General features: G+C 37.7%; 2 protein-coding genes across 2 annotated transcripts; both read left to right on the forward strand.

Annotated features, from left to right (window-relative positions):
• The first annotated feature begins 10,667 nt into the window (after positions 1-10,667).
• On the forward strand, positions 10,668-13,822 carry LOC128222896 (uncharacterized). Its single transcript, XM_052932070.1, has 4 exons — positions 10,668-11,009; positions 11,276-11,436; positions 12,216-12,383; positions 13,482-13,822. The coding sequence occupies exons 1-4, from the start codon at positions 10,798-10,800 to the stop codon at positions 13,790-13,792; spliced, it is 852 nt and encodes a 283-aa protein (XP_052788030.1). The 5' UTR covers positions 10,668-10,797; the 3' UTR covers positions 13,793-13,822.
• Positions 13,823-17,439: 3,617 nt separating this feature from the next.
• LOC128223484 (collectin-10-like) lies at positions 17,440-19,158 on the forward strand. The gene is made up of 3 exons (XM_052932763.1): positions 17,440-17,632; positions 18,301-18,465; positions 18,959-19,158. Exons 1-3 carry the CDS (start codon positions 17,440-17,442, stop codon positions 19,156-19,158), a joined length of 558 nt encoding a protein of 185 aa, XP_052788723.1.
• The last annotated feature ends 2,486 nt before the right edge of the window (positions 19,159-21,644 follow it).

Below are 21,644 nucleotides of genomic sequence, written 5' to 3' on the forward strand. Positions count from 1 at the left end.
ATGTTCTACTGCTAGTGTACGTATGGACATATATGTTCTACTGCTTGTGTACGTATGGACATGTATGTTCTACTGCTAGTGTACGTATAGACATACATGTTCTACTGCTTGTGTACGTATGGACATATATGTTCTACTGCTTGTGTACGTATAGACATACATGTTCTACTGCTAGTGTACGTATAGACATATATGTTCTACTGCTAGTGTACGTATAGACATATATATATGTTCTACTGCTAGTGTACGGTATGGACATATATGTTCTACTGCTTGTGTACGTATGGACATGTATGTTCTACTGCTAGTGTACGTATAGACATACATGTTCTACTGCTAGTGTACGTATGGAGATACATGTTCTACTGCTTGTGTACGTATAGACATACATGTTCTACTGCTTGTGTACGTATGGACATATATGTTCCACTGCTAGTGTACGTATAGACATACATGTTCTACTGCTTGTGTACGTATAGACATATATATTTTACTGCTTGTGTACGTATAGACATACATGTTCTACTGCTTGTGTACGTATAGACATATATGTTCTACTGCTTGTGTACGTATGGACATATATGTTCTACTGCTTGTGTACGTATGGACATATATGTTCAACTGCTAGTGTACGTATGGACATATATGTTCTACTGCTTGTGTACGTATGGACATATATGTTCTACTGCTTGTGTACGTATGGACATATATGTTCTACTGCTAGTGTACGTATGGACATACATGTTCTACTGCTTGTGTACGTATGGACATGTATGTTCTACTGCTAGTGTACGTATAGACATACATGTTCTACTGCTTGTGTACGTATGGAGATACGTGTTCTACTGCTTGTGTACGTATAGACATACATGTTCTTCTGCTTGTGTACGTATGGACATATATGTTCCACTGCTTGTGTACGTATAGACATACATGTTCTATTGCTTGTGTACGTATTGACATATATATTTTACTGCTTGTGTACGTATAGACATACATGTTCTACTGCTTGTGTACGTATAGACATATATGTTCTACTGCTTGTGTACGTATGGACATATATGTTCTACTGTTAGTGTACGTATAGACATACATGTTCTACTGCTTGTGTACGTATAGACATATATGTTCTACTGCTTGTGTACGTATAGACATATATGTTCTTCTGCGTTTGTACGTATAGACATACATGTTCTACTGCTAGAGTACGTATAGACATACATGTTCTACTGCTTGTGTACGTATAGACATACATGTTCTACTGCGTGTGTACGTATAGACATATATGTTCTACTGCTTGTGTACGTACAGACATATATGTTCTACTGCTAGTGTACGTATGGACATATATGTTCTACTGCTAGTGTACGTATAGACATACATGTTCTACTGCGTGTGTACGTATAGACATATATTTTCTACTGCTTGTGTACGTATAGACATACATGTTCTACTGCTAGTGTACGTATAGACATATATGTTCTACTGCTAGTGTACGTATAGACATATATGTTCTACTGCTAATGTACGTAGGGACATATATGTTCTACTGCTAGTGTACGTATGTATATACATGTTCTACTGCTAGTGTACGTATAGACATATATATGTTCTACTGCTTGTGTACGTATAGACATACATGTTCTACTGCTAGTGTACGTATAGACATATATGTTCTACTGCTAGTGTACGTATGGACATATATGTTCTACTGCTAGTGTACGTATGGACATATATGTTCTACTGCTTGTGTACGTATATACATACATGTTCTACTGCTAATGTACGTATAGACATACATGTTCTACTGCTTGTGTACGTATAGACATATATGTTCTACTGCTTGTGTACGTATGGACATATATGTTCTACTGCTAGTGTACGTATGGACATATATGTTCTACTGCTAGTGTACGTATAGACATACATGTTCTACTGCTTGTGTACGTATGGACATATATGTTCTGCTGCTTGTGTACGTATGGACATATATGTTCTACTGCGTGTGTACATATGGACATATATGTTCTACTGCGTGTGAACGTATAGACATACATGTTCTACTGCTAGTGTACGTATGGACATATATGTTCTACTGCTAGTGTACGTATAGACATACATGTTCTATTGCTTGTGTACGTATGGACATACATGTTCTATTGCTTGTGTACGTATGGACATACATGTTCTATTGCTTGTGTACGTATGGACATATATGTTCTACTGCTAGTGTACGTATGGACATATATGCTCTACTGCTTGTGTACGTATAGACATATATGTTCTACTGCTTGTGTACGTATGGACATATATGTTCTACTGCTTGTGTACGTATGGACATATATGTTCTACTGCTTGTGTACGTTTGGACATACATGTTCTACTGCTTGTGTACGTATGGACATATATGTTTTACTGCTTGTGTACGTATAGACATACATGTTCTACTGCGTGTGTACGTATGGACATATATGTTATATTGCTTGTGTACGTATGGACATACATGTTCTATTGCTTGTGAACGTATAGACATATATGTTCTACTGCTAGTGTACGTATGGACATATATGTTCTACTGCTAGTGTACGTATGGACATACATGTTCTACTGCTTGTGTACGTATGGACATACATGTTCTACTGCTTGTGTACGTATGGACATACACGTTCTATTGCTTGTGTACGTATGGACATACATGTTCTATTGCTTGTGAACGTATAGACATATATGTTCTACTGCTAGTGTACGTATGGACATATATGTTCTACTGCTTGTGTACGTATGGACATACATGTTCTATTGCTTGTGTACGTATATATGTTCTACTGCTAGTGTACGTATGGACATATATGTTCTACTGCTAGTGTACGTATGGACATATATGTTCTACTGCTAGTGTACGTATAGACATACATGTTCTACTGCTTGTGTACGTATGGACATATATGTTCTACTGCTTGTGTACGTATGGACATATATGTTCTACTGCGTGTGTACGTATGGACATATATGTTCTACTGCGTGTGAACGTATAGACATACATGTTCTACTGCTAGTGTACGTATGGACATATATGTTCTACTGCTAGTGTACGTATGGACATATATGTTCTACGGCTAGTGTACGTATAGACATACATGTTCTATTGCTTGTGTACGTATGGACATACATGTTCTATTGCTTGTGTACGTATGGACATACATGTTCTATTGCTTGTGTACGTATGGACATATATGTTCTACTGCTAGTGTACGTATGGACATATATGCTCTACTGCTTGTGTACGTATGGACATATATGTTCTACTGCTTGTGTACGTATGGACATATATGTTCTACTGCTTGTGTACGTATGGACATATATGTTCTACTGCTTGTGTACGTATGGACATACATGTTCTTCTGCTTGTGTACGTATAGACATATATGTTTTACTGCTTGTGTACGTATGGACATACATATTTTACTGCTTGTGTACGTATGGACTGTACGTATGGACATACATGTTCTATTGCTTGTGAACGTATAGACATATATGTTCTACTGCTAGTGTACGTATGGGCATATATGTTCTACTGCTAGTGTACGTATGGACATACATATTCTACTGCTTGTGTACGTATGGACATACATGTTCTACTGCTTGTGTACGTATGGACATACATGTTCTACTGCTTGTGTACGTATGGACATACATGTTCTATTGCTTGTGAACGTATAGACATATATGTTCTACTGCTAGTGTACGTATGGACATATATGTTCTACTGCTTGTGTACGTATGGACATACATGTTCTATTGCTTGTGTACGTATAGACATACATGTTCTACTGCTAGTGTACGTATGGACATACATGTTCTATTGCTTGTGTACGTATGAACATACATGTTCTACTGCTAGTGTACGTATGGACATATATGTTCTACTGCTAGTGTACGTATGGACATATATGTTCTACTGCTTGTGTACGTATGGACATATATGTTCTACTGCGTGTGTACGTATAGACATATATGTTCTACTGCTTGTGTACGTATAGACATACATGTTTTACTGCTTGTGTACGTATAGACATATATGTTCTACTGCTTGTGTACGTATGGACATACATGTTCTACTGCTTGTGTACGTATAGACATACATGTTCTACTGCTTGTGTACGTATAGACATATATGTTCTACTACTTGTGTACGTATGGATATATATGTTCTACTGCATGTGTACGTATGGACATACATGTTCCACTGCTTGTGTACGTATGGACATACATGTTTTACTGCTAGTGTACGGTATGCGCATAACGTTTAATGCATGAAATAAACTCTAAAATGTTATAGTAACTTTTCAAGTAGATAATGAAAATACAAAATTTATATTAAATATGAAAACAATCAAAAGCAGAATGCTGGCTGATCCTGTTCAATAATTAATACATATTGTATCGAATTCTGCAATTTTCATAAGCGTCATGACATGTTCTGAAAAGAGCATTTAATTCAGAAATGAATTAAAGATTGATTTATAAGAATAAATAACAATTGTATTAATTTAATTTCAGATCAATTGCTAATGTCTACAAATTCTAATCAAACGTTGATAATTTAAACAGGAGACATTTAACGGGACGGTTTTGTTTAACATGTGAATTTTACGGCTGTTCAAACAAGTAAGTTTAGTTTGATAAACACTTTTTCCAATGGTGTATTTGAAAATGCGAATAGAACGACAATAAAACAAATAGAACTTAAACTGTTTTCCAGTGTGCGGACTCTGTACGGTTGTCCATATTGCCATATCCGGCACGTGAGCTTTACGGGGGTTAGTGTAATCAAAGTGGCGGACTATGGACTGAAATCAGTCTCAATAGCCCTGTCACGAATGGGTTGGAAATCATTTTTGACAAAAATACCACTTGAAAATGCTCGTATAAACAGATCTGACTTAGTTTGTCCTTCCGACTGTCCGTCCGCTTATCAATCTGTTATTCCTATTTGTCGATATTTCTATCAATTGATTTGCAAACCAACAACTGACGAACGAACGAATAATGAACGAACGAACGATCGAACGACGAATGAATAAACAAATAACCTATTTAATGAACCAACAAACCTGAACGGACAGACTAACGGACGAGCGAAAGAACGTATGGATGAACGAACGAACGGACTGACTTACGAACGAGCGAACGAACACCATGAATGAATAAGCGAATGAATTAAAAAACGGTATGTGCTTGTTTTATCATTTATTGATCGATTAATTCAATAATGTTTTGATTGATTGATTTTTAAGAAATACATACATTTTTATTAATTTGTATTCATTAATTGATATTTAATTGTTTGATCGTTTTTGTTTTATTTCTTTATTGACTTTATATTTTTTAAATTTATATGAACATATATATTTATGACGTGCTTTATTTTGTTATCTCTATTATGGTTCATTCATTGATGACAAACACACGTTTTATATTGAGATAAAACAACAGTTAAAATAAAACAAAAGTATAATTCCCCCCACGTTGCACTGTTTGCCAAATGGATTGCCACAAATAGCGCATTATACTGCTCGTACACACATGGTCATTTTTCTCCTGTGGACTTGTCATGAAACATAATAATAAAGTTCTTGGAATTTTTGTTCATTGTAGTCTAATATGTATTAAAATAACATCCGTCTTAATTTCTCGCCACAAATCATCGTGCGACGATAACGATGTAAATTTGATACATCCGCCGAGACCAGAGCGAGGCTAAAACACGTGATCAATGTCGTAAATCACCACCGTTAGCTTTGATTTATTGCAGATTTTAAATTTTACCACCAATTTATGGTTACAAATCCATGTCATTTGACGCGGATGATCGAGTAAAAATTTGACAGTTTTTAAGATTATTCCGCAGCTGAAATTTGTAATCACGGCGTCTCTCGCAGAGTGACACGACGTGGCGAGATAACGCGAGATAGGAAGTGTCCGAACAGGGGATGACGTATGGTCGCTGAGCTGTTGACAGGGTCCAGTCAATGTAAAGTACAAGGAAACGGTTTGGTATGTCTAAAATAGCATCTTTTGTGAATAGTATTTAATATTTATACACTCTACCCACTCTCTGAATAAAAATGAATTTCGTGAGTAGTTATTACAGAGACGTGTTTGATCAATAATCTGCAAGTTTGTGTGAAATGATAAAATAAAAATGTAATAGACATACAGTAGAATGAAAAGTGTCTGAGAAAAGCGTATATCTTCGACGTCTAATTAGTATCTATGTTTCATGTAGTCTGTGTTTAGTTCTGAAACAAGACACTTTGGCAATAGACATTTGCAGGCACCGCAGCGTGTTTTTGCAGCCATTCCTGTTGTGCTACTTGAAATGATACATCGCAGGGTTGATGGGGTGGTACGTATGAAATAAACAATTCCCGATAACTACAAGCCCCGGGCTGATAAGGGCGATAACTCCGGATGAGTTTACGGTCCATAGATAAGAGCAGGCGAGCTGTTAATTGATTTTATTGTTTTCTAAAAGGATGCTGACTTTGAACGCATGCTTGGCTTTCCTCAAGAATTTACCGTTATTATATTGGATTCGAGTTACAGATTCGCTTGTCTTTTTATAACTATTTCAAAGGTTGATATTTTTGTTTGTGCAAAAGATATCAATGTAGGTTTTTGATAATAAATAAATAAACCTCAAAGTGGCGTAAATGGGTCATTTCTAGAACAACGGGACGATGTTTTGAAGTTTTTATCGCGCTTTTAGATTACAGTACACACATTTTATTCAAAACATAATCATACATTAATCATCATTATTCTCATTTCGTATTCTTTAAAAATTATCATTTGCATACAATATATAGTGAATCGGATTTAAACGAAAACATAGCGTATCGTTTCTCTGCGTAGGAATAAAATTACACAAGTTGCAGTACTTCGATTCATATAATACTTGTTTATGTTTTTTTTATAAACTGTTATAGTATGCAGAATTTTATCTTGCGAGAGATTAAGAGTGTATGTATATATTCAAGTACGAGAAATATTGATATGTAAAGACAGAATGAGCAAAGAAAATATGAATGATGTGAGGGAAAAATAGAGTTAGAGTTAGATGTGTAGTTGGGTACATACACCAATTGTAAGAATAAATGTAGTTTGGTACATATAACCAGTGTTGGAAGACGAAGTGTTACGTGTAGTTTTTTTTATAAGGTACATGTACATGGTAAAGTTGTTGTTCAGTTTAAAAGTCGTTTGTGAATATATATTTAAGTTTTTACTTATTGGGTCACTGTAATTCGCTTTCATCACTTTCCTCGTGATTCTGATATGCATATCAAACTAGTAAGTGAAATGTACATATATCTGGATAACGTATCTCACAAGAAGTACACATATCTGGATGACGTATCTCACAAGAAGTACACATATCTGGATGACGTATCTCACAAGAAGTACACATATCTGGATGACGTATCTCACAAGAAGTACACATATCTGGATGACGTATCTCACAAGAAGTACACATATCTGGATGACGTATCTCACAAGAAGTACACATATCTGGATAACGTATCTCACAAGAAGTACACATATCTGGATGACGTATCTCACAAGAAGTACACATATCTGGATGACGTATCTCACAAGAAGTACACATATCTGGATAACGTATCTCACAAGAAGTACACATATCTGGATGACGTTTCTCACAAGAAGTACACATATCTGAATGACGTATTCCACAAGAAGTACATATTAACACGTAACCGTACAAGAATCATTTAACCTGCCGATAAGCCGAATTGGTCAAGTCAGAAAATAAAACTGATGAGTTGAGTGACATGATGGATGGTTCTTTTTTCCTGGAAATGACGGTGAAGGACTTGATCAACGCCGCAGTAACCAGAAACACATGCGGTCCCTCCTTTAATCGATTTAATTGTCACCACGTGTGTACGACCATGCATACATGAGCACTCGAGCACTCAGGTGCTACAGAAGTTTAAGAATGGTAACAATAAAAAAAAAAATGTAATTGTATGCACATGGCTAAATGTACTGTTTTGCAGATCTTATAGAATGTTTTCAATACAGTGAGAACGCCTGTTGCGTTGGTTACACGTACTATTACCTTGTTGACAGACTGAAAACTGTTGAAAAAATATCGTATCAACTTGAACAGATGAAAACGAAATGGATTATGTACGTTTTCCCAATATAAAATCAACTGTACAGGTGTTGAAAGGGCCACAGGTCGATGTTCCGGGTTGGCGGGCCCTTTTATTCAAAGTGAGTCTCAAAGAACGGTCAATATTGACAATGATAATGTGGTTTCGATCTCTTCAAGAGCGGCAACTATTTAGATTGCGCTCTTCAGAGTTTCAAGGTTTATATTTGTAGAGTGTCTAGGGAGCTCAAACAAACCTTTGCTTTGCTGATTCGGCAACGTAGTTTGTGAATTACCAAACAGCAACGTATATATTGCGAGTACCTTTATAGAACCAAAAGCATTAAATAAAACGATAGGATTTATCCTTCATACATGATTGAAGACATTTCTTGTCTTTTTTACCCGTTTACTGAAACCATTGAACAGCGATCGGGGCCGAACCTGACTATGGCGGGGCTTATCAGTAGTTGTCATGCCAATGTCTGCACAGCTGGAAAAACACCCCACCCCGGGTTTATTGTTGACACGGCCACATAAAACGCCTCGACACGGGAATAAAACCAGGAATTACAAGCCTACAGCTTGCCATACTGCAGTTTTTGAGGTAACTAAACCCAGTCCTCTGACAGAAACTTGTAATATATTCATTTGAGATAAGCATCGTAACAATGGTAGCTTTCTGGAAAGCCACCTCGGTGTTTATCTTAAATAAATACAGTAAAACTTAATATTTACAAAATAATTGCACGCCGGGGAAGGTTGAGTTGTAGTTTAATTGTATTTTTGTTTGGCAGTGCAATTAAAACCAGTTATCATTAAAACAGGTGTGTAGCAAGTGTAAGTATTCCTGGTTATATATGAGATCCCTATTGTAATAATTGAATTGAAACAAACTGCAAGAAAATGTATAATGTATAAAGGGATAATTAAAAGGCCAGAAACATTAGCAAGTATTTCGTTCATTTTTCTCCATCATTAAAAACGAATTATGACACAGTATAATTTTTGTGAGGGGACATTTTGATGTAACAAACGAGTGCCTGTGGTAGGAAACCCACAAGATGGGCGGACGGACTAATCCACAACTCGTAAAGTTTGGCTTCGTGGCGCATTAAAAACAAGAAAAATATTATTTCAACATAATTAAGGCTCAGTGTATTGAAATGTGGTATAATTATTTTAAAATAAAATGTTGAAATCTTCGCTAAGACTTAAGAATGTCAGAGTTTTGTTTTAACACAAATTCGGTATAAACGGATTGTCTGTCTGTTTTGTCCGCCATCCACTATGAGTGTAAGGGCCGATTCCCCAGGGAGGCGCTGGTTCCGGGGAAGAAAGTCTGCGGAATCACGGCCGGCAGCAGACGACATTGTAATTAATAAAAGGTCGTCTGCTGACACGCGCCGGATGTCATCAGTTTCCGCGAGCTGCTTCGGAGAGAGTCATAAAACAAGCAATTACAGACGACAACAAGAGAAATCATTCATTGAAATGTATTTAGTTTCGGATATAGGAACAATTTGATCAGCATGGGGTTAGCATTGTGGTCACGTGAATTGACGTCGTCGTGACGGCACGTGACACGCACGCGCAGAGGAATCTTCACCAAAGTGACCTGTAACCTCAGTCAGCAGTCGTAACAAATAGCTGTGACTTGTCTAGTCCAATTATTATTTAATAGTCTTTTCTTTTGACGTCAATTAATTATGTCGTTAGACTAGTTCGTATCAAATTATTCCATCTTGATGTTGCTAATGAAAGGGATTCAATCTCTATACGAGTACCACTTTATATTCACATATTTTTTTTTTATTTCATTCAGATTTAATTCAGTATCAATATTTAATACAGCAGTTTCGAGGTCATATTGTACATATTAAACCAATATAGAAAATGTGTGTTAACCCCCAACCCTTCCAAACCACCGCCCTTCCCCTCTACTCGTGTATACTGAATACTCTTAAATTTTGTATAGGAACCTACGTTACAAATAGTTTTATAATATTAGTAGTTGTTTACAGCTTCAGGAATCTTCAGTTTCCGTACCGAACAAATGATCATATGAGGTTCTGCGTACCGATAACCACCTTCTTGAATACAGAAAACTCAATACATTCTCAATGAGTATCGCTAAACTGAGTAGGGTGGGACGGGGGTGGGGATGTGGATGCAGCCTCGTGCATGAGTTTCTGTCTAAATTATAATTAGCTTTTGATCTAAAAATGCATTAAACGAGTCGCCAAAGGTTCAAAGCCCAACAACCGGCACCTATTAAAACGTTACTATTTTTTCTATCGTACATGTATAAAACATGTTATGATTGCACTTTAACATATTTAACGTATTTCAATATATATCTCTCTTGGACACTTATTGAGCGCTTGTTATCTTAATTCCATTGAGGTCACATACTCTAAGAGACAAAACCACGATTCTTTAAATAACCAGTTATGTATGGATTTTATTTACAATTTAAATAGACTGTTCAACTATTGAAATAATATATACTCGTTTCACTGTTGCTTACAATCGGATGAATACAACATTATTCAATAAGTTAAGCGTCACTAAAATAATTACAATTCGGATTAACGAGAAACCCGAACATTAAGATGCAGACAGGAATGTACCAGCGTCTGTATCTTCTGCTATTTCTGCTGAACAAGCTGACCCTTCATGTGACCGACTGTTTCCTTCTGTCCCCGAGCCGGGCGGAACTAGCTTGGTGCCCACGGAACATCCGGGGCGCCGCGCACGTGTTCACCTATCGGAACTGGTGTCTACAGTTCGTTCTCAGTGAGAGTATCTACTGGGATGAAGCCAGGTAAAACGGGAACAAAATCAAGCAATCATTTGAGGTCAGACTGACGTCGGATTGGGTTCAGATATGTTAGATTCAAGTTGCGAAGTTTATGTCCAAATCCTACCGAAACTTGATTTGAATTGGTACGCTTTGTAAAAACTTAGATTAAGCGCTGGTTTAAACTACAAAATAATAATAAAACCCAAGGAAATGCAACGTAAACTGTAACTATGTTTATCTAGTAACAGATGTAGCGATTCCCTTCATTGCTCTTTTCTGTTTTTCAGCGCCAAATGCAAGCATTTCGGGGGTCACCTTGTGAAGATCGGGGACTCCGGGACACAGGCGTTCATAATGGCCGCACTCGGTAATCTCCACTTCCAGCAAAAGTTCGTGTGGATTGGCCTTAACGACAGGCTGGATGAGCAAACTTGGAGGTGGGACAACGGTAAGTTAGCATGACACTGTGACTGTATAGGACGCCCCCTTCTGGAGGCGGTATCGTAAGTTCATTCCATCCGAAAACTAGTTCCCTTTGAATAAAATGGCGGACAGTGATCCAACACAAGTAATACATGCAAACAACCGGTATTATTGTTTTGAAAAAAAAAATCAGGAGAAATGACTTTATGCAGAAGCTCCGCCGTGATGCATTTGTTACTTCAAGCAAAACTTTCGAAACAGATTTCCAAGCCGCCGAAACTCATGAAACCAAAACTGAATCTGGTTTGGCATCAACAGAAACTCCCTAAATGTTCATTTTTCAGCGTAGCGGCTAGCGCATGCGCATGTGTAGGCATTTGTGTATAATTGTCAAGACGCATCGAACATTGCACTCTGGTCTCAGAACTATTTGGCCTTGCACACGAACATTGCACTCTGGTCTCAGAACTATTTGGCCTTGCACAAAGAAGACCCTTTAAGTAAATACTAATTTGCTAAACATACAAATAAAAAAAGTCATGAGCGCTTTAAAAACTGATTCTGAGAAGCAACTGGGTCGTAATTCGCATAGGCATTTGGCTGTTAAAGGATTTTAGCCGTAAAACTTCATAAATGGCGATACATCGATTTTTTAGTTCCGCATCTTCATGCTCTTTTTCAATGCTGGCTTAAATTCACTTTACACAAATATATAGCAAAATAATGAACTTATGTCACTAAGATAATTTCAATTTATGGCTAAAATCGATTAACATCAACATTCTATTAACACATTTGTTTCAGGGGATCGCCTAGGAAATAGCTACACCCACTGGGCGAAGGGGCAAGATGACAATAACATATTTCACTGGGCCCAGGACTGTGTGTCCCTGGACTACAGTGATTATGGTAACTGGTATGACGGGGACTGCCACATCTGGCCAGAACACTACAACTACATCTGCCAGTACGGTAAGTATATCGGTTAATGGTTACACACATTTCGTGGAAAATGTAGAACAAATGTTTTGTATTTTATAAATTAAAAATAAAACGTGTACCTTCATGCAACAAGCAACACACCTGTCAGACTATTTGCCAGTTCATGTAACACATCTGTCAGACTATTTGCCAGTTCTGGTAACACATCTGTCAGACTATTTGCCAGTTCTGGTTACACATCTTTTAGACTATTTGCCAATTCTGGTAGGACTTAACACATCTGTCGGACTATTTGCCAGTTCTGGTAACACATCTATCGGACTTTTTGCCAGTTCTGGCAACACATCTGTCAGACTATTTTTCAGTTCTGGTAGCACGTAACACATATGTCGGACTATTTGCCGGTTCTGGTAACACATCTGTCGGACTATTTGCCAGTTCTGGCAACACATCCGTCAGACTATTTGCCAGTTCTGGCAACACGTATCAAATCTTTTAGACTATTTGTCACTTCTGGTAACACATCTGTCAGACTATTTGCCAGTACTGGCAACACGTAATACATCTTTCAGACTATTTGACAGTTCTGGTAACACATCTGTCAGACTATTTGACAGTTCTGGTAACACGTCACACATTTGTCTGACTAATTGCCAGTTCTGGTAACACATCTGTCGGACTATTTGCCAGTTCTGGTTAAACATCTGTCAGACTATTTGCCAATTTTGGTAGCACGTAACACATCTGTCGGACTATTTGCCAGTTCTGGTAACTCATCTTTCGGACTATTTGTCAGTTCTGGTAGCACGTAACACATATTTTGGACTATTTGCCAGTTCTGGCAACACATCTGTCAGACTATTTGTTAGTTATGTTAGCACTTAACACATATGTCGGACTATTTGCCAGTTCTGGTAACACATCTGTCGGACTATTTGCCAGTTCTGGTAACACATCTGTCGGACTATTTGCCAGTTCTTGTAACACATCTGTCAGACTATTTGCCAGTACTGGCAACACGTAACACATCTTTCAGACTGTTTACCAGTCCTGGAAATTATACAAACAGTCTCGTACATTACCTTATTTTAAACTCATGTGACAACGTACTACTTTTTACTTTTCTAGACATGATACCACTCACAACTCACTACACAATGAAAACTACAACGACTACTAGTACATCAACATCTAAATCAACCACAACCACAACAACAACGACGACGACAACAACACCAAAACCGACAACAACAAGCACAAGTACGACTTCATCAACAACAACTTTTACCTCACCTACTACGTCACAGACGACTACCACGCGCCCTACAACAACAACTACGGTCAGTTGCCTAGAGGTAGACTGTCAGAGTGCATGTCCTAATGGTTATTCGGGCCTGTACACAGGAGCGGATGGGTGTGTCGCTTGTCGTTGCAATTAATGTTTTCAATGCAATAAACGTTAAATATTTTGATATTGCTATCTCGATGAAATTGCCCCTGAATACCAAACCGTGCCATGTATTTTCTTCTGGTCGGTACGAACCAGAATGTAGTGCATAACTGCCAAATAACAAAAACGGGTTTTAATGGAGTGTATCGGAGCGGACCATGCGTTACGTTATAATTGATTACGTTATGTATACTTGTTACGTTACTTATAACACCATTACTTTACGTAGTAGATAATTGACTGCGTTACGAGGTAGACCACTGCGAGACGCAGTAGACCATTGTATTCCGCAATACTCCCCAATAGATCATCAATTTACACAGTAATCCATCGCGCTACGTAGCGTACCATTGCGTGACACATTATACCATTGCGCTACGTACAAGATGATTGCCTTACGTAGTAGACCATTACATGACGATGAAGACGTTTGCGTAACGTATGAGACCTTTGCATTACAAAGTAGACCATAGCGTTACGAAGGGGACCAATGTGTTACGTAGTAGACCATAGCGTTACAAAGGTGACCATTGCGTTACGTAGTAGACCAAAGCGTTACGAAGGGGGGCATTGCATAACTTAGAAAACCTTTGCGTTACCAAGCTGACCATTGCGTTAGACAGTAGTCAATCGCGTTAAGTAGTAGACATTTCATTACATATTAGACCATTGTGTTACATAGTAGATAATTTAGTTTTTCGTTGTGAATTATTGCGTTACTAATAAGACCATTGCGCTACCCAGTATATTTTTGCGTTACGTAGTTAACCATTGCGTTACGTATAAGACCATTGAATTATCATGTAGATTATTGCGCAGTGAACCATTGCGTTACATATTAGACCACTGTGCTACGTAGATTAATGTGTCAGGCAGTAAACCATTGCGCTACGTATAAAACCGTTGCTTTATCCAGTAGATAATTGCGTTACGTATAAGACTATTTAATTATCCACTAGATTGTTGCGTTACATAGAAGATACGTTACGTAGTGATCCATTGCGTTACATATTAGAGCATCGCGATACGAAGTAGACTATTGTGTTACTAAGTAGACCATTGCGTTACGAAGTACACCAATGCGTTTCGAAAAAGGCCATTGTGTTACATAGTAGACCAATGCGTTACATAGTGGACCTATGCGGTACATAGTAGACCAATGCGGTACGTAGTAGGCCATTGCGTTACATAGTAGAACATTGCGTTACATAGTAGAACATTGCGTTACATAGTCGACCATTGCGTTACTAAGTAGACCATTGCGTTACTACGTAGACCATAACGTTACTAAGAAGATCATTGCGTTACGAAGAAGACCATTGCGTTATGAAGAAGACCGTTGCGTTACGTAGTAGATCATTGCATTATGTAGTAGACCATTGCGTTACGAAGAAGACCATTGCGTTACTAAGTATACCATTGTGTTACTTAGTAGACCATTGCGTTACGTGGTAGACCATTTCGTTACGAAGAAGACCATAGCGTTACGTAGTAGACCATTGCGTTACGTAGTAGACCATTGCGCTACGTAGTGAACCATTGCGGAACGAAGTAGACCATTGCTGTACTAAGTAGATTTGCATTACGTAGTAGACAAATACCGTTAACAATATTCATTTGACCATGATAGTTAATTTACGAGTCATTTATACAGTTCATTGTGTGATTAATATGAAAATGTTTATTACATTTACATCGTCAGGACTGTTTCCCTGCAGAGTTTGCCGAACCGAGAGATCTTTATCAGCGGTAAGGTTTCGTTTAAATTAGTGACCGTTATCAAAGCAGTGTACATGTGGAAGTAATGTGCCATTGAACAAACGAGATATGCTGACATCAACCTTTGCTTTGGATTTTTGTTTACACGCAGTTGGTAAGTTGGTAAATACATTTAAGATTGTAAGTTTCAGTATAGTGGTCCATCGGTTAATGAAAACATTTATTTGATCAGTGTGCGGTTAGTGAAATCTAAAGGACAGCGTTTATCCGAGCTACAATAATGAGCGATCAGGGGTACTTTTTTATTATTTTGACATGTCTTATGTATCCCTGTAACTCTCGAGTCTGCAATAGTTAAAAAAATCGTCAAAAGACTCGTTGAATGCCATTTAGGTGGACTAGTAGCGATTATCCGTGCACTGGCCAAATGTTTTAAAACTCAAATTAACAGCAATTCTAAAATATCCAATGCTTTTTTACACTGATTACCTGAGATAATGCGACTCAAATGCTGAAAAATTTAAACCAGCAATAAAACGGCTTTGATATTTCAAAAATGTCGGATAGTTAGATAGGAGGTATTTCAATGGTGTTGCGTTCATCGGAGTACAAATGCAATCGACAAAACGCGCGTTTATGTTTAATTAAGCTACTTAATTGTATTTAGACAAACTACTGCTGGCGCCCCCTTTTTCACACCTTCTGGTCATGTGACCTCTAATGGGTTTTTTTCTGGGAGCCAATTCCTCGCTCCATGCTAGTTATTACATGCGCGCTTATCAGACTGGACGCTGGCCATATGTTTAAATTACCCTCCCACCCTTTCCCATTTTCTAGTTACAATCTTATTTCTTTTAGTTTTCTTCCCGTTATGGGTATGACGATTAGTTTATATTTTATCAACAGATGCAATTTTAATTATTGGGTGTTTATATTTTTGTTCATATTGTAGTGCACTTATCATATTATGTAATTGTTTGCCATATTATATTTTGCCTGTGCTTTATATATGTTTTGTTCGCGCGCTTCTGTAGTTTGGAGCAATAGCTTAGTTCATGTAATAAAGCTCCCTTTAACCCCTTATGCAGTTGTTTGTTTAAATAAAGGAGCGCATGAGTAGAAGTGCAAATGTACTTGATTTTATTTAGATCCTTCAACCTCATTTCGTCATAAACATGGAAACACGACTTCAAATGAAATAACTCGTCTCAGTTGAATTCGGTTGGAAATGATGTTGTTTTGAAATAAGTGTCGTTATCTTTTTATGATAAATGTTACGGTTTCGACACATTTGTATTTCTGGAAACGTTCAAGTCGTACCTGGTTCGGGTTATTTACTGCCTATGACAATTTATTAAAATTGAAAGGAATAACACAGTAAGTCAACGTCACTAACTTGACAATTTTATAACCAGCATTACTACTTCTGCCACAAAATGGATTCACTTTTCTGCTGGATGGTGAACAGGAAGTGACGTCACGTTGCCCTGCCAATGTTCGGAACGCTCCTAATATCGTTGTAGCTGTTTACAAAGACTGGTGCATCGAGTTCCACGTGCATGCATCTAAATATTGGTCAGATGCCAGGTAAATGCAATTTTGTTAATATTGTAGGTAGGAATTTATTTTTCCCCGATTGTAAAGAATGTTGTCAGTTGAAATGAATTATTCTCGGGTCCGTTCCCTGGGCAGATACGAGTACCCAGTCCTTAATAAGATACAATGAGAAATTACCTCTGGTGGGACTCGAACCCACAACCTCTTGGGTGAGAGGCGAAAACCTTTACCACTAAACCAATCTCAGACTCTGATCTTAGGTTATAGGCTAAATTCATGCAAAACGAGTTGAAACGAAAGAAATATACAGCTGATTTGTATTATTAAAACAAAAAGACAAGAGATACTAAATCGTTCGTGATGGAAATAGAATTTCCCCACAGTACCGAGTGTAAAGTTCGTGGCGGACACCTCGTGCAGATCAGTGACGCGGACATGCAGGCGTTTCTTATGACGTCACTATCCACCATGGGGTACGGAGCAAGCGGGGGCGTGGCTTTGTGGATTGGGCTGAACGACCGGCAGACGGAGGGCCGCTGGGTCTGGGACAACGGTAAGATGCGAGGTGTCTTAGAGAGTTATGATTCAAATTATGAACATCAAGATAGTGGTACCATGAAACTTTTGTAGTCCCCTGTAGCATGGACATACACTTCAGCCTATAATGTGTTCCAGTTATATATTTAATTATTTATATTTCACGATCTTTTCAAGTCCTCAGTAAAATTTAATGTTGGTCTGACTGATTCTACAACACGGACTTAAGATAAACATTCGCCAATGCCAACGCTGTAGCTCCGGTCAAAGTTGGCACATCAGTAGCACACTAAGGTGACCGGAACATGGTATTTATTAGCAAGTACATCGGCTCTTACATCGGTAGGACAACGGTATCACAACGGTATCACAAAGCCAGTACTAACATCGGTATCGCTATGAAGTTCTTTTCCGATGGAGCTCCGCCGATTTTCTAGCTCTTGTTAATTGTGTGCTCCGGTTTCGTCCCGGCGAGGTACATCGGTAGAACTTTACAGGCCCATTCACGGACCGGCTCTTCCTGTTTACTCCACATACGGTATTGTCCCTGCACGGCTACAGTAGCTTGGCTGGCAGTGAAACGAGCGGGTCAGCGCAATACACTGCGGAGGACTGTGTAGTTCTACATCATGTCCAGCATTCTACTAAATAACGTTATAAGGTTTACATCCCCATGCACTATAGGAACTCCCCTGCAGGGCTACACTCACTGGGCGGCCGGAGAGACGAGCGGGACAGCCCAACATACGGCGGAGGACTGTGTGGTTCTACAGTTCACCGACCAGGGTTTGTGGCACGACAAGGTGTGTCACATCTTCCTGTTCAAGGCGGACTTCATCTGTCAATATGGTACGTTTGGTTTAATACATGTCATACGTAATGTGGACCGTTTCAATAGTGGTTAATTAAATCATTCTCAGTGTGTCATATTTGTATGAATTAAGACAGTTTCACACATGACAAACACAAAGTTGAGGAAATATAAAAATCAATTGATTAATGTAAAGTTGGACTTACCGATTAATTAAGTGTCGGTTTCAGACTAAGGAGAGGTTATACATTTGCTATGGGTTTTTACAGACATTCTTTTAATTGAAGCATGCATCATTATATAGTTGAAACCCGTTGGCTCGATATCGCTTGGCTCGATTTCCTCGTTGGCTCGACCCGGATATTAAGGACCGATTTTGTTATGCTCTTTGTAAGTGTTCCCGCTTGGCTCGATATTCGCGAGGCTCGACGTATTTTGGCCGGTTCCTGGGATATCGAGCCAATGGGTTTCGACTGTATTCTAGACATAGAAGTAATATAATAGCTAAAGAATTGTGAAATTAACGTTTAGATGCATCGGCAGCACCTACAACAACGACTACTTCGACTACCACAAGCACCACTTCAACCACTACCACGACAACAACCACGCCGGCAACGACGACGACAGTGAACACGTGCCCGGATGTGGAGTGTGACGTCACATGTCCCCAAGGTTACTCCGGCCTCTACCTCAAACCAAACGGCTGTATTGCTTGCAGCTGCTTGTGATATATTGATGTTATATAATTTGAATTAAGTACTTACGTGTTTTTTTTGTGTTTTTTTATACATTAACCTTTTACCAATTGTTGACAGAATTGTTAACATCGAAGTTGCAGCTTTGTTGGCCCTAGTCCTCCTGAGTGTCCTTCTGTATGTCCTTCTGTTTTTTAAACTTACTGTTGCGCAACAAAATACCTGATATTAACACTAGCGGATGCCGAAACAAACGAACACAAATGATGTGGTTTTTTCTGCTAAAATTACTTTTTTTATAATATAATTGCCCGCCTTACTGACAGCTATTTTAGGGTGGAAAGGTTATCGAGTGGAAATCTTTTTGAAAGTATTTTTCAGCCGACGCTCTGCTGAGCGAACTTTTTTGAAAGTGATGACCATATGTGTTGATTTTATTGGGCAGTTTACTGTACACATAACTTTACGACTGGGCCATGAATGGTCGCGAAAACTCATTATCGCCCGTATGATTGTTATTAGTCGATGGTGGGAGATACTGTGTCGATAACGACATGATAAGGTGAGGATAATTGGCGCGCGTGCGAGTTTTATACCGTACCCTAATGATGATCTACAGATTTTATTTTTCGAATAAATTCCATGGCAATGAAAGGGAAATATAACGGCACATTTAGACCGCTGACGGATACAAACATATTGGAGTAATTGGAACAATATGGACGCCATTGTTGTCAGAGTTTGTATACATACTCGGCACTACTTTTTATTGCAAATGGCGGCGAGCACGAACTTGTACAATGTTTTGTAATTTTATGTTACAACCTTACTTGACAAATATTAATATAGTTATATTGAAAAAAGTCCTATGCAAATCAAGAGTATCATCTCATAGATTAGAAATTGAAGCAGGAAGATGACGTAGAACCAAACCAATAACTTATCAAATAGAAAATGTCTCGTGTGCTATAAATTATAAGTCGAATTTCATTTTATTATCGTATGCCCTTTGTTTAAAGTGACACTCTTATTAAAAATCAATACATACACATGTAAAACAAACATAAATTTTGAATGATACACCCTCAACTACTTTCTAAATAATGCATTTATTGAAAATATTAATTACTATTAACAATATTGTAACCGTGTATTTAATAGCTGAAAACGCAAAAATATTAAATGACTGGTGAATGCTAAAAGATTTACTGCGATCTACTATGGTCGCATAAGGTAGCAATACCGTGTTTTCTGCACATTTCTTTTAAATTAAACTCGGTATCCCTCATAAGAGTCATTGTTTTCGACATTTGTTCATCCTTTTTGGTATATTAAATCAATTGTAATAAATGTGTTTAATTTTATTTGGGAGTAACAGTGCATCTTTAACTATTTCAGCATATGTTTATCATACGGGTGTGTTAGCATTCAAACGTCGGCTCATATTTCAATGTTTAAACAGTGCAATAAGTGATTTTAATGTCAATTTTAAGAACAGAACAAAACGGAACAGAACATATTTCAATACATGTTTTTTTTCGTTACATTTACATAATAATTATGATCATATTAACATTACAGCTACACAATGCAGCGAGCGATATTTAAAAAAATATTATAATTGACATATAAAGGATGAACTGAGAATAGAACTTTTGCAAATGATCGAAGAATAATGCACGAATATAAGTTGATTATCATATACATATTTATACCTGTTTGAACACTCATTTATTTTCAATATATGACTAACTAACATGACGAATATAGTATAAATATCTCCACGTCACGGTGAATGTAAAACATGACTTAATTATTCAACATGTTCACATAACTAACTTTACTAAAATACGATTCATCGATAAAGAGTACATGTTTAGTGAATCTCAAATGCTTATCTTATAAATCTGTTATTTACCTTACAAAATTGCTTCAGACTCATGTTGTGTATTAAACAGCAGGACATGTTTTTAAAAACACATTACATCTAACTCTTTAATATCGTTTAACATAATTCTTTCTTAACAGATCATTATATGGCGTACCCGTCTTTTAATTCTATAGAATTATATGTTTGACAATCGTTCAAGTTAATTTCAAGTCATCACATCTACCAGTATGTGTTGTTGTTTTTTTTAAATTATGATCAAAATGCACATTAATATACAGAATAATGTGTTCAATTCGGACGTTATTCAATAGGTCTATGCATACAAACATTTGCAGCAAGATCAAAATTAGCATCAAATTCTTGACTACAAGTTACGTTACCGTGAAATTGTAAATTACGGTGTATTGTTGGGTACAGTATTTACAGCGTCGGTAATTTATAGAAAACGCTGCTCTAACGACCGGTTTCGGATCTCCTTTGCTGACGTCGAGTTGGCAGCGCGTGAGGGAAGCCCGAAAGACAAATTGGGAATGCGACCAATTTGGCCGGAAATTCTATAATTGAACAGTTTCTTAGACAGTTTCGACAGCCTCAGATAAGATACGTGTAATTTATTTTCGATTCAGTG

The sequence above is a fragment of the Mya arenaria genome, chromosome 17 (genome assembly GCF_026914265.1).
Source record: "Mya arenaria isolate MELC-2E11 chromosome 17, ASM2691426v1".
NCBI lineage: Eukaryota > Metazoa > Mollusca > Bivalvia > Myida > Myidae > Mya > Mya arenaria.

Bases quoted from the DNA above. Each gene is read 5' to 3' on its own strand.
- LOC128223484 (XM_052932763.1), top strand. From the start codon at position 17,440: ATGGAAATAGAATTTCCCCACAGTACCGAGTGTAAAGTTCGTGGCGGA. The intron at 17,633-18,300 runs GTAAGATGCGAG...CATGCACTATAG, and splicing joins CCGCTGGGTCTGGGACAACG to GAACTCCCCTGCAGGGCTAC. The intron at 18,466-18,958 runs GTACGTTTGGTT...ATTAACGTTTAG, and splicing joins GGACTTCATCTGTCAATATG to ATGCATCGGCAGCACCTACA.
- LOC128222896 (XM_052932070.1), top strand. From the start codon at position 10,798: ATGCAGACAGGAATGTACCAGCGTCTGTATCTTCTGCTATTTCTGCTG. The intron at 11,010-11,275 runs GTAAAACGGGAA...TCTGTTTTTCAG, and splicing joins ATCTACTGGGATGAAGCCAG to CGCCAAATGCAAGCATTTCG. The intron at 11,437-12,215 runs GTAAGTTAGCAT...CATTTGTTTCAG, and splicing joins AACTTGGAGGTGGGACAACG to GGGATCGCCTAGGAAATAGC.